This window comes from Ahaetulla prasina, chromosome 1, assembly GCF_028640845.1.
Source record: "Ahaetulla prasina isolate Xishuangbanna chromosome 1, ASM2864084v1, whole genome shotgun sequence".
Taxonomy (NCBI): Eukaryota; Metazoa; Chordata; class Lepidosauria; order Squamata; family Colubridae; genus Ahaetulla; species Ahaetulla prasina.
The window spans coordinates 375079317-375092681 of record NC_080539.1 but is presented as its reverse complement, the minus strand read 5'-3'; the positions used below and the strand labels follow the sequence as shown (position 1 = coordinate 375092681).

The following is a 13365-nucleotide window of genomic DNA, read 5'->3' as shown; positions in this document are numbered from 1 at the left end:
TTGTAAGTCCAAAACACTGCCCAGAAGTCGGTACAACTACTGAGCGCTCCCCACTTCACAGTAGATACGATTACCTCATTGGAATGTTAAATGTCAAAGATATTTATGGGCCTGCTATTTCCATAGTTGGTGCACCAGCTTTTGCAGCCTGTGCCTTTCGTAATATATATAAAAATATGGCTTTTATAGTTACGGAACGTATACATAAGACTTCAAACACTACAACTTTTTTTAAATGAGCGGCAGGAATATCCAAGAATGGCAGTCTTGCAAAACTAGTTGGTGGTTGACTTTGCCTTATTTAAAATGGGCCATGGCTAGGAGGAAGTTGGCCTCTAAGAGGTCCAAAGGAAAAACAGACAGTGGGGAACATCAGTTTTCAGTTTAATGAAAGTATGTAATATACAAATTGAGATTTTTTTTTTTTAAAAAAATGTGTTCTTGTATCTCGCTGAAGCCCATTGTAATTCTTCTCAGAACATTCTTACAGAATCCCTGGATGTAAATATTTATTTTAGCTAGGTAACAAAAGAGTAGGAAGAAACCTGAGATCCATTACAGTATTATTTATGAATATGTGTGCATGAATCATTTCCCTTTCCTTTCTTACATCATTTTCTCCTTTCTGAAATGTATGAATATCAGTGCATTTCCTTTTCCTCTAAGGGGATGCAATTATCATAAAACATAATCTTTACCAAGAAGTTCTGAGACATGACATGGCACAAGGGATTGTTAAAATAACATGTGTGTAGTAATGTAATTTTCCAATCGCAACCACAAAACTCCACCACAATTGATGAGACAGCCCAGCAGAATTGGATAGGAAGTTGGGAATTTAATCTCTGCTATAAAAATAATGAAATGAATTGAAACAGGAAATTCTACAAAGTTTCAGAAGACTATGGAAACAACTATATACACAGAGAAACACTGATATGGAACTTAACCTTTTAAAACACTAAAATAGTGAAAGATCTAATTAAAAGAAACAAAAATTAGAGAATATCCTTCTTGGAATAATGAATTTCTATGTAACAGCATTATGCTTCTTCCAACATAGGGCACTGGACCTCACTATGGACAACTGGGATATGGGATAAAAAGGGCTGCATGACTATTGCTGATAGCAGGTTTATTTATTCATTCATTCATTCATTCATTCATTCACTGGTTCATTCAATTCCTATATCTGCCCACCTCAGACAAGTGATTCTTATTGTATTCACTTATACCACTTGGTAAGGCATTATTTAATGGACATATTCCTCTTTCTCTGTCATCATGTTTTTAAAATGACATAAGACACTAAATATGTCTCAAAGAAAAACATTAAAAGTTACCAAGCATGCATCAGTTACAGATGTTTGGTCCTTATCATATTTTCCCTACAGTTAAGATGGGGTCTTAATAGGATAATGAAGCATTTGGGGAAAAAGATACAAGCCAAGAGAGCAGCTCCAGAGGCCAAAATGGAGAAGATCTCCACAGCCACCATGGACTTCCCTTTGGTGCTCAGGTAGGTAGGGAGAAAGGAGATCCAAACACTGCAAAAGACCAGCATGCTGAAAGTAATGAACTTGGCTTCATTAAAGCTGTCAGGCAATTTCCTAGCCAGAAAGGCCACTGTGAAACTAACAAGGGCCAAAAGTCCTAGGTAAGAGAGGACACTGTAAAACATTATAGCTGAGCCTTCATTACATTCCAAAATGGTCTCTCCTACCAAAGAGTGGAAATTGAAGTTGGGAAACGGAGGAGAGGTTGCCAACCAGGAGGCACAAAGAAGGGCTTGGACCAGGGGACAGGCTATGACAATGGAGTTGGTGAGTGGTTTTCCTAAGAGTTTCCTTGTCTTGTTCCCTGGCTTGGTGGCCATGAAGGCCAGAACCACCATGACAGTTTTTGCCAACACAGAGGAAACTGCAAGGGAGAAGAGAATGGCAAAGGTCATTTGTCGGAAGAGACAGGTGATCTTCCCTGGTTGACCAATGAAAAGGAAGGAGCAGAGGAAGCAGAGCAGGAGGGAGATGATGAGGATGTAGGTGAGATCTCGGTTGTTGGCCTTGACGATCGGAGTGTTTCGATGCTTAAGGAAAATTGTCAGAACTGCCATTGTGATCATAGAGAGAGAAAGAGTGAGAGAAACTAAAGTGTATCCTAGCGTGTCTTGATAGGCAAGGAAGTGGATCTTCTTGGCAATGCAATGGTCCTTTTCCTTGTTGGGGTGTTGGTCTTCAGGGCAGGGATCACAGCGAGGTGCATCTGAAATTAAGAGTCTTTGTATTAGGTTTTCAGGGTCATCCAAATGAGCTTTAGCCCCCCGACCCACCCACACCTCCTAGCATCCCAATGCGACTCCTTTCTGGTGAGTGCAACTCAAAAAGGAAGTGGTGAAAAGAATTCCTGGGCAGCTTTAGGTGCCGTAAAAAGTGAAAAGAATCCTAGGTTCAAAATGAGCCCAAGGATAACTTGCTTAGAGATCAGGGTCTCCGTTTTCCAGTTATTCAGCACTTGTATGATTGTTTCATTTTCCTTTCCCGGGGAGAAATTGGAACCTGCTCTTCTTTTGCACATCATACTGGAAGCCCAGGAAGATGGATGGTTCTGTGAGTTAGGGATCCTACTATTTCCTGCATCTCCATTGCATTTGAACTTCCCAGAGGCTGCTGGGAAGAGCTATTAGTTGTGAGTTAAGGGGGACTGAGAGAAAGTGCAGAGGAGCAAAGTAGCTGAGCTCAATGTTGAAAAATTGTGCTAAACGGGAGAAGAAAGGTGGAAAGATTTCGAAAGTCATGTGCTCATGAAAGTGAAGGTATATAATATAATGATGGGTGGTCACTCGGGGCCAATTGGCCTGAAGCTGTCCCTTCTGACTGCTTGTCTGGTTAGTCCACATTGGAATGCTCCAAATCTTAAATAAACCTCTGAATCCAAAATCCTAAAAACAAAACAACATAAAAAAAAAAAAAAAAACCCGCGGCTCCAGTGACGTCACCCTCCTGCTGGGTGCTCTAACAGAGCACTCCGTGTTAGAAGATTGTAAAAGTCAGTGAAACAGAAAATAAATCACTGTTCACTGAGCTTAGCATAATCTCTGGGTGAAAGAGGTTATCAGAATTGTGGAAGAGTGGCAGGTCTGACAGGGGGTTTGCTCTCAAGAGCGAATTTTCCTGGATTTATGACCCCACCGAATTCCACTCCTTCCAACTTCAGCACGCCCCTGTTTTTATCAGGGAAAAGGAGAGGAATGTCGCTTCTGCTCTAGAGGACTTATTAAATTGATTGATATTCCAAGCAGACGGAATTTCACAGCGTCTTTGATCTTTGATGCAGAATCAGCACGGCAAGTACCGACTCCTTTTGAAACTTGAAACCTTTCTTTGTCTTTGATTAATTGACTTTTAAAATGGCGTCTAAAGTGAAAGTAAAATTTTAGTAACGATAGCAGTGCTACTTGTGGATTGTTACAAAGCGGAGTTTTTATACTGAAAGGAGGGAAGGAGAGTTATTAAGTTTGAATTCCTGATTCTTTTGAAGACAGACTGGCAGCTAAACCTTTAAAGCCTTCTGGAAGAAGGATCTGAACCAAGTCTTGAGGAAATATTGAAAGAACAATTAAAACTTTCTGAAGATAGGAAAAAAAAAAGATGATGGAATTTTAATGCAAAAATAAGAGAAGATATTCTTATGGCAGTTCAAGGACTGAGTAAAAAAATTGAAGGATTGGAAGTGGAAATGCAACAGATCTCTCAGTCAAATAAGCATTTAGAAGACAAAATGAAAGGTGTTCAGAAAAAAGTGGATCCAAATGAAGATCAGGTTGTGATATTACAATATAAACTTATGGAAGGAGCTCTTAGAATTCGTGGTATGCAAGAAGAGGAGAAGACTTAAGAAAATTATATCAGAAGCATTGGCTGAATTTATTGAAGCGGACCCCAAGAGGTAGCTTACCAAATTGATAAAATATATAGAGTTAATTCTTGGATTGCAAGACAGAGAAAGCTTCCTCGACATTGTGGTTTATTTGTGAAAAGGACTATGAGAAATCAAATTCTGCAAGTTTCATATCAGACAACTTTAAAATTGGAGAACAGGAGTTGAAGGTGTTGAAAGAGATTCCTTCAAAGATGTTAAGAGACAGGAAGGAATTTGCTTTTTACACAAGAACTTAAAAACATCAGATTCAATTCAGATGGGAGGTGCCAGTTGGACTGACACTATTCTATCAAGGAAGGAGATATAGAATTGACACTGTTTTAAAGGCAAAGGATTTTCTTTCTACAGTTTTGAAAGTCGAAATAGAAGTGATAGAAACACTCCAAGAGACTCAAGAAGGCGTGGTGCCCCAAGAGCCTTTATTGCTGCCAGTATTAGAGGAACCACAAGAGCAAAGGGTGACAAGAGGAGCCCTTAAGCGTAAAGAAGAGCAACAGTCTCAAAGTAAAAGTCAGGATCCCATTATGGAAGCTGTGGAGGAGCTAGACGGAAGATACCGGAGGAGGAGCCTGTTGTCTGCTTCAAAGCTTCAGGAGGCCAGTAATGGCAAATAGAATCTTGTCATGGAATGTTAATGGCTTGAATTCAGCTCAGAAAAGAAGGAAAATATTTCACTACTTGAAACAATTTAAAATGATGTGATTTGTTTGCAAGAGACACATATAAAATTATCAGACCAAAAATATTTAATTAATTCAAAATTGGGTAACCATTTTGTTGCATCAGCTTTGGAAAAAGAAGCATGGAATTGTTGTATATATCAGGAAGGATATACCAGCTAAGTTAATTGAGGCAGATATTCAAGGAAGATTTATTGCTATTGAACTGGTGATAGATGCAAAAAGACTTTGTTGATAGGTATTTATGCACCTAATCAGCAACAAGAAAAGTTTTACAAAATGTTACATGAGAGGTTGACCTCTGGGATTATAGTTCGCTTTATTTTATTAGGAGACTGGAATGGAGTAATTGATACAAGAAGGATAAGAGAACCTCCTCCAAGAAGATACCTATACATGCAAAATTACCAAAATCCTTTTGAAATGATGGAAGACTTTGAGTTTAGAGATATATGGAGGTTACGGAATCCAGATGAGAGAGATTTTACTTTTTTCTGATAGGCATCAATCTTTTCACGCATTGATTTTATTTTATTTTAATTTCTAATGACTTGCTTCTAGGGTGAAGAAAACGAAGATATTTCCGAGGTGTTTAACTGACCATAGCCCAGTATGGATGGAATTATTACAAGGGAAAAAAGGTGGTAGAACATGGAGGTTGAATGAAAATCTGTTTAGATATGAGGATAATGTAACTTATTGTAAGAAACAGTTAAAAGAATTTTTTGATTTTAATATGTACAAAGGGACACCTATAGGAACTGTGTGGGAAGCGAGCAAAGCGTTTATTAGAGGGATATTGATTTTATTGGACAACAGGCAAAGGAATAATAAACAAAGGCAGCGAGATATTTGGAAGAAGAAATTCAAAGGAAGCAACAGTTATTAATTCAAAACCCACAAGATCATAAACTTAAAGAGGCTATAAAATATTACAGAGTCAATTTAATATGTTAATGGCAGACCAGGTGGCAACGAATATACAATATGCTAAACATAATACCTTTTGTAATGCAAATAAACCTGGGAGATGGTTGGCATATAATTTAAGGAAGAAACAGAAAGCACGTGTCATACAAAATAGAATATAAAGGTAAAGAGATATACCAACAGGATAAAATTAAAAGGCATTCTCAGAATTTTATACTGCACTATATGCAAAAGACAAAATATTGATAGGGACATTTATGATTATTTGAAAGATTATAAGGTGAATATTCTAACATTAGAACAGAGGAGGAGCTGAACCGCCGATAGCTACTGGAGAAATAGTGGAGGCAATTAAACAATTAAAATGGGAAAACCCTGGTACAGATGGTCTTACAGCAACTTATTATAAAAACACAGGATGAAATATTAGGCCCACTTAAAGAATTATTTAATCAGATACAATTAGGAGTGGAATACCCCGTCATGGAAAACATCTTTTATTTCACTGATACCAAAGAGGAGCAAGACTGCTCTAAACCTGGTAACTATAGGCCGATTTCACTTTTAAATAATGATTATAAGATTTTGTAAAATAATAGCAAATAGATTAATGTTAGTTTTACAACAAAGAATTCATACTGATCAATCTGGTTTTATAAAAGGGAGGCAGATGAGGAATAATGTTAGACAGATTATTAATATATTGGAATATTTGGAAAAAGAAGAATACTTCAGCCACTTATTTTTTGGATGCAGAGAAAGCCTTTGATCGATTGCATTGGGATTTTTATTTAAATTAATAGAGAAAATGCAATTTGAGACTGTTTTATTAGAATAATTAAAGCGATTTATGGAGAGCAAACAGCACAGATTATAGTAAATGGTAGTTTGACAGAAGTTATTAAGATTGCGAAAGGAACAAGACAGGGATGTCCCTTATCACCATTATTGTTGTTTTGACTCTGGAACCATTATTAGATAAAATACGAGAATTAATGAAAATAGAGGGAATTAAGATTAGACAATATGAGTACAAAGTTAGAGCTTTTGCAGATGATGTAGTGGTTACGTTAACAAATCCTATAAATTCAAGTAGATTTGTTGGAAGTAATTGATAAATATGGAAAGGTATCAGGATTTAAATAAATCAGAATAAAACAAAAGTGATAATTAAAAATATGTCTATACAACAGAAACAAAAACTAGAGGAAATGACAGGATTTGAGGTAGTAAAAAGGTTAAATATTTAGGGTCTATATTAGCTCATCGAACAAGAAACTTTATAAGAATAATTATGACTTGCTATGGCAAAAGTTCAGAATGATATGAGTGGCTGGAAGAAATTGCAGTTATCCCTATTGGGAAGGATTGGCTATTAAAATGAATGTGTTACCTAGATTTTTGTTTCTGTTCCAGATGATACCTATAATTAAAAAGGATAAAAATTTGGAAGATTGGCAGAGTGGGATTAATAAATTTATATGGCAGGGTAAAAAGGCGAGGGTTAAAATGAAAATAATACAGGATTCACGGGAAAGAGGTGGTTTAAGAATGCCTAACTTTAAACTATATTATGAAGCAGTAACCCTTTCAGTAATAAGTGACTGGTTTAACTTAACAGAGGAAAGAATTTTGAATATAGAAGGTTATGACTTGTTATATGGATGGCATGCATTATTTTATGGAAAAAGTGGATAGGGCTTTTAAGAATCATGTGTTGAGAAGTGCTCTTTATGGCCTGGAATAAATATTCCTATAAATTAGATTACAAGATTCCTATATGGGCGAGCCCTAGACATGCAATAGAGAATATAAATATAGAACAGAAACAGGAAATGATTACATATAAAGAACTTTTGTATGCTGAAGGAGGTAGATTGCAATTAAAATCATTACAGGTATTAAATGAAGAAGGGAGGAATTATACTTGGTTTCAATATGGGCAAATAAGTGCTAGATGGAAAGAAGATCAAAAAATTGGTATAATGCAAAGGAGGAAAATTTAATAAAGCAAATTAGAAATCAGACCCAGGAGCATATAAAGAGATTGTATAATGTGTTGCTTGAAATAGATTCGAAAAGGATTTGGTAAAGGATTGTATGATAAAATGGGCACAGAATATTCAGGAACCAATAATGTTGGAAACATGGGAGAAAATTTGGGTTAGAAATGTTAAGTTTACACAAGCACAGAATTTAAGGAAAATTTTATAAGATGTTTTATAGATGGCATTTAGATCCCAAAAAATTATCATGTATGTATCCTAATATCCAAGCGAAATGTTGGAGGTGTGATTGTGATGATGCTACATATTTTCATATTTGGTGGACTTGCAAGAAAATTAAGGTCTTTTGGATAAGAATTTGGTGGATTATTCAAAATGTACTGAAGAAGAAGATAAAGTTCCTGCCACAATTTTTCCTTTTGGGAATTATAATGGATTGTACAGGGATTGAGACTAAATTGATTTTGAACTTAATAACAGCAGCAAGACTGTTGATTGGACAATACTGGAAGAAAGAAGAGATACCTACAATAGAAGAATGGATATTGAAAGTTATTAATTTGGCTGAGATGGCTAAAATCTCAGCGCTTTTAAAAGACAATACGCAGGAAAGATATTTAATTGAATGGAAAAATGGATTGATTATCTACAAAACAGATATCAGATTAAGAAATATCAGATTGCCTTTGAATAATTAGAAAGTTATTTTATGTAATGGGGAGGGGTTGGGATGAAAAGCTTTGGATGTGGTTATTTGGATTGGAAGGAAAATTTTATTCTATGTTTGGTTTATGTATAACTTTACCTTGTGATTGACCCGGGAAGCCGGGGGGTGGGGGAGGGAGGGGGGTGTTTTGTTTTGTTTTGGGAGGGAGGGGGAAAAAAGGGGGAAAAATGTTTTTGTTTTGTTTTTTTAAAACTCTTTCAATAAAAAACAAAAAAAACAAAAACAAACCCTAGACAAATCATCCTTCATTGAAAATGTCCCTGAGGATAGTTTGGGCAGAGACAAAGGTCTATTTAAGTCCACCTGGCTTGGTCAATGTGGTGGAGGAGAAAAGATCTTCTCCAGTCTTTAGGCACTTCCATGATGACTATGACTTTTACTGTGAGAGAGATTCAGGGGTGAAATCTAGCAGGTTCTAACAGGTTCTGGAGAACCAGTAGCGGAAATTTTGAGTAGTTTGGAGAACCAGAAAATACCACCTCTGACTGGTCCCAGAGTGGAGTGGGAATGGGGATTTTGCAGTATCCTTCCCCTGGAGTGGGGAGGGAATGGGGATTTTGCAGTATCCTTCCCCAGGAGTGGGGTGGGAATGGAGATTTTGCAGTATCCTTCCCCTGCTACAACCACCAAGCCACGCCCACAGAACCAGTAGTAAAAAATTTGGAAGATTGGCAGAGTGGATTAATAAATTTATATGGCAGGGTAAAAAGGCGAGGTTAAAATGAAAATAATACAGGATTCACGGGAAAGAGGTGGTTTAAGAATGCCTAACTTTAAACTATATTATGAAGCAGTAACCCTTTCAGTAATAAGTGACTGGTTTAACTTAACAGAGGAAAGAATTTTGAATATAGAAGGTTATGACTTGTTATATGGATGGTATGCGATATTTTATTTTATGGAAAAAGTGGATAGGGCTTTTAAGAATCATGTGTTGAGAAGTGCTCTTTATGGTCTGGAATAACTATTCCTGTAAATTAGATTACAGGCTTCCTATATGGGCGAGCCCTAGACATGCAATAGAGAATATAAATATAGAACAGAAACAGGAAATGATTACATATAAAGAACTTTTGTATGCTGAAGGAGGTAGATTGCAATTAAAATCATTACAGGTATTAAATGAAGAAGGAGGAATTATACTTGGTTTCAATATGGGCAAATAAGTGCTAGATGGAAAGAAGATCAAAAATTGGTATAATGCAAAGGAGGAAAATTTAATAAAGCAAATTAGAAATCAGACCCAGGAGCATATAAAGAGATTGTATAATGTGTTGCTTGAAATAGATTCGAAAAGGATTTGGTAAAGGATTGTATGATAAAATGGGCACAGAATATTCAGGAACCAATAATGTTGGAAACATGGGAGAAAATTTAAGAAATGTTAAGTTTACACAAGCACAGAATTTAAGGAAAATTTTTATTAGATGTTTTATAGATGGCATTTAGATCCCAAAAAATTATCATGTATGTATCCTAATATCCAAGCGAAATGTTGGAGGTGTGATTGTGATGATGCTACATATTTTCATATTTGGTGGACTTGCAAGAAAATTAAGGTCTTTTGGATAAGAATTTGGTGGATTATTCAAAATGTACTGAAGAAGAAGATAAAGTTCCTGCCACAATTTTTCCTTTTGGGAATTATAATGGATTGTACAGGGATTGAGACTAAATTGATTTTGAACTTAATAACAGCAGCAAGACTGTTGATTGGACAATACTGGAAGAAAGAAGAGATACCTACAATAGAAGAATGGATATTGAAAGTTATTAATTTGGCTGAGATGGCTAAAATCTCAGCTTTTAAAAGACAATACGCAGGAAAGATATTTAATTGAATGGAAAAATGGATTGATTATCTACAAAACAGATATCAGATTAAGAAATATCAGATTGCCTTTGAATAATTAGAAAGTTATTTTATGTAATGGGAGGGGTTGGGAGACGAAAAGCTTTGGATGTGGTTATTTGGATTGAAGGAAAATTTTATTCTATGTTTGGTTTATGTATAACTTACCTCAGGATTGACCCGGGAAGCCGGGGTGGGGGAGGAGGGGTGTTTTGTTTTGTTTTGGGAGGAGGGGAAAAAGGGGAAAATGTTTTGTTTTGTTTTTAAAACTCTTCAATAAAAAAAAAAAAAAAAACAAACCCTAGACAAAATATCCTTCATTGAAAATGTCCCTGAGGATAGTTTAGAGACAAATCTATAAGTCCATCTTTCAATGTTAGGAGAAAAAGATCTTCAGTCTTAGGCATTCCATGATGACTATGACTTTACTGTGAGAGAGATTCAGGGTGAAATCTAGCAGGTTCAACAGGTTCTGGATAACCAAGAGAAATTTTGAGTATTTGAGAAAATACCATGACTGGTCCCAGAATAATGATTTGCACCTTCTATAGAATGGATTTGCAGTATCCTTAGGATTGGAATGGAGATTTTGCAGTATCCTTCCCCTGCTACAACCACCAAGCCACGCCCACAGAACCAGTAGTAAAAAAATTTGGATTTCGCCACTGGACAGATTAGCTACTATTTTCCCCAAAAAATTATTCTGCAATCCCCAAAAGACTCATAGTTCTTCTCAGTCAGGGCCCTGTTAATTTGTTTATAGGCTAGGCTAGGCTAGGCTAGGCTAGGCTTGGCTAGGCTAGGCTAGGCTAGGATAGGATAGAATTTTTTATTGGTCAAGTGTGATTGGACACACAAGGAATTTGTCTTGGTGCGTATGCTCTCAGTGTACATAAAAGAAAAGATGCGTTATATGTGCATTATCTGGTTTACCTTCTTTGCTTTGTAATTCAGGCCCGCTCATTCAGACATTTTTTGCAGGGAAGTTTAGCGGACATAGATAGTGGGAGTTTCAATTTTCTCCAAAAGTTATATCAGTTTCCTAGCAGATTGATAATGCTGAAAGAACAAGCAACCCTGACCCTCCCCACCTCCCCCCACCAAAAAAACTTGAGCCACATGCCACACCCCTTCAGGAAATGATGAGTATGTTCTGTCTCCTTCCCCACTTCGGATTAATGAGCTGGCCTTCAGCCAGTGGATTCACGGCTCTTATCAGTCCTGGCAGAGAAATCGCAGCTGCCTGCCAAAGTTCAAACAAATGACTCACAGAGTAAGACTTTCAGCTCTTTTCGAAACGATTCAGCGAAACTTTTGCTTCCCGTGGAGTAAGAGCAGTCCCAAAGCTCCTTATATATCCTGTGGGGTGGGGCTCCTGCCCCACCCTTCCCTTTGATGACGCCGCCTCTCTATTCTTCTGAAGCGCGGGTCAAGCCAAGCTTGATTATTATTATCAGCTGGGTCTGAAGGCCTCATTACGTCCTCCGACTGGTCTGGTTCTGGCTCCTGGAGCCGAGCCAAAGGAATTGGTGCTCCCGAGGTAAGCCTTACCAGCCCTTCCCCCTCACTCTCAGAGTCACTTTCGGGCATGGGGCCAGGTTCGGGGGCTGGAGTCACAACAGAGTAGTTGAATTTTTCAATTTGATGTGACAACAGGAGTGGAAATTCTAGAAGGAAAACTATCATGAAACTTTCATGCCATGAAACTACTCCATATAAATTGCTGAAAGTTGGGAAAGAGGCCCATAGGGTCAAGACAGGTCATTTCCATAAAATAAAAGTTCTGCTGAGACCTGTGAACAGGTTGATTAAGGTTGATTAAGTTCGATCAATGCCATTATGAATACTTTCCAAACGCTACTGTGCAAACCCTTGAAACTATCATAAGCTGTTTATAACTTTCTCATCTCTTTCCCTTTCGCAAGATGGTCTTAATTGTTGTTGTGGTTTTTTTTTTTTTTGGTTAGGAATTAATTTTTGCAAGAGTCAGAAAATGAGAAAGAGCAATACAATTCTTCCAATTGTTAGAATCAAGATTCTACCATGCCTAGGCCAGCCAAGAATCTTCTCATGATCATAAAGAGTGCAGGCTGACCCCAGGGCAGATTTCTGTAACCTCTAATGAGCTTCCCCAGGACTTCTGACAACTTCCTGATGGATTTCACTCTGAAGACATATCTATTCTTCTGAGCAGGACTGGCTTAAATAGGGTTTTAAACATGGATTTTATTGGGGTTTATTTTATATTTTGTACTGTATTTTAAATTTAGGCCATATTGAATAAGTTTTTAAATAGTGTTTTATTGTAATATATTGTATTATTTTATCTGCCTGTTCACTCTGAGTCCTTCAGAACATAAAAATTAAATTATTATTATTATTATTATTATTAAATTATTATTAAATTATTATAATTGCTTTTATGTAAGATTGAACTAGATTAGAAAACAAAATTGCATTTTAATGTATGCCAGTTAGTGTACATTCAAAGTGACAATGAAGTTATTCTAAGTGGTTCATTCATTCTGTCAAGGTAGAATCTTAATCTTCCTTTGTTCTTAGAACTTTAAAATTTTCGGGGCTTCCGGGTGGCTCCGCTTCGTTAATGGCGGGCGATCTCAGTCCGCCAGTTCTGTGTGATTCTGTAGAGCTGCTTAGACAGCGTTAATCTGCTGTCAACAGCTCGTAAAATCTCTGCCCTCAGGCAAAAAGGGAGAGATGAGCATTTGAGCTGAGGTAGAGCCCCCAAGAAAGGCCCCAGAATGATTTTTGGTGGTTTGCTGGGAACGCTCCTTCTATAGCTCGAAAAAAGCTCCAGAATCCAGAACGCTTCTGCAAAAGCAGAACAAAACGCAGCGTCCATCTCCGTGACTGAAAAGGATTATTGATAGATTGTCAACACGGAAAGAGCCGAAAATAGGAGAGCTGGCATTTGATTGTAAGATGATTTTAACTCCCTGACAGAGAAGGTATTTGTATTTAAGAGTGGAGATGATGGAAGATGGCGTTCTTGAAAGTGAAAGCTAAGATAAGCGAAAGCTAAGGAAATGCTGATTACAATTGCTGGCGTGGAACCTTTAAGAAGAATATAACAAGATTTTTTTAAAAAAATTTTTATGGAATTCTTTCTTTTTTTAAAATCTCTTTTTTTTATTATCTTTTTCTTATAGTGTTTAAGAAGAAAAGTTTATTGATTTTTTCTTCTTTTTATTCCTTTTTTTCTTCTTCTTC

General features: G+C 36.9%; 1 protein-coding gene across 1 annotated transcript in view; it reads right to left on the bottom strand.

The window, feature by feature from the left end:
- Positions 1–1240: 1240 nt before the first annotated feature.
- Positions 1241–13365, bottom strand: part of LOC131188352 (vomeronasal type-2 receptor 26-like) — a 34617-nt gene continuing 22492 nt past the window's right edge. The window contains exon 6 of the mRNA XM_058163580.1: positions 1241–2262. Within this exon, the coding sequence (XP_058019563.1) occupies positions 1358–2262 (905 nt within the window). The 3' untranslated portion in view covers positions 1241–1357. The remainder of the gene's footprint in view (positions 2263–13365) is intronic.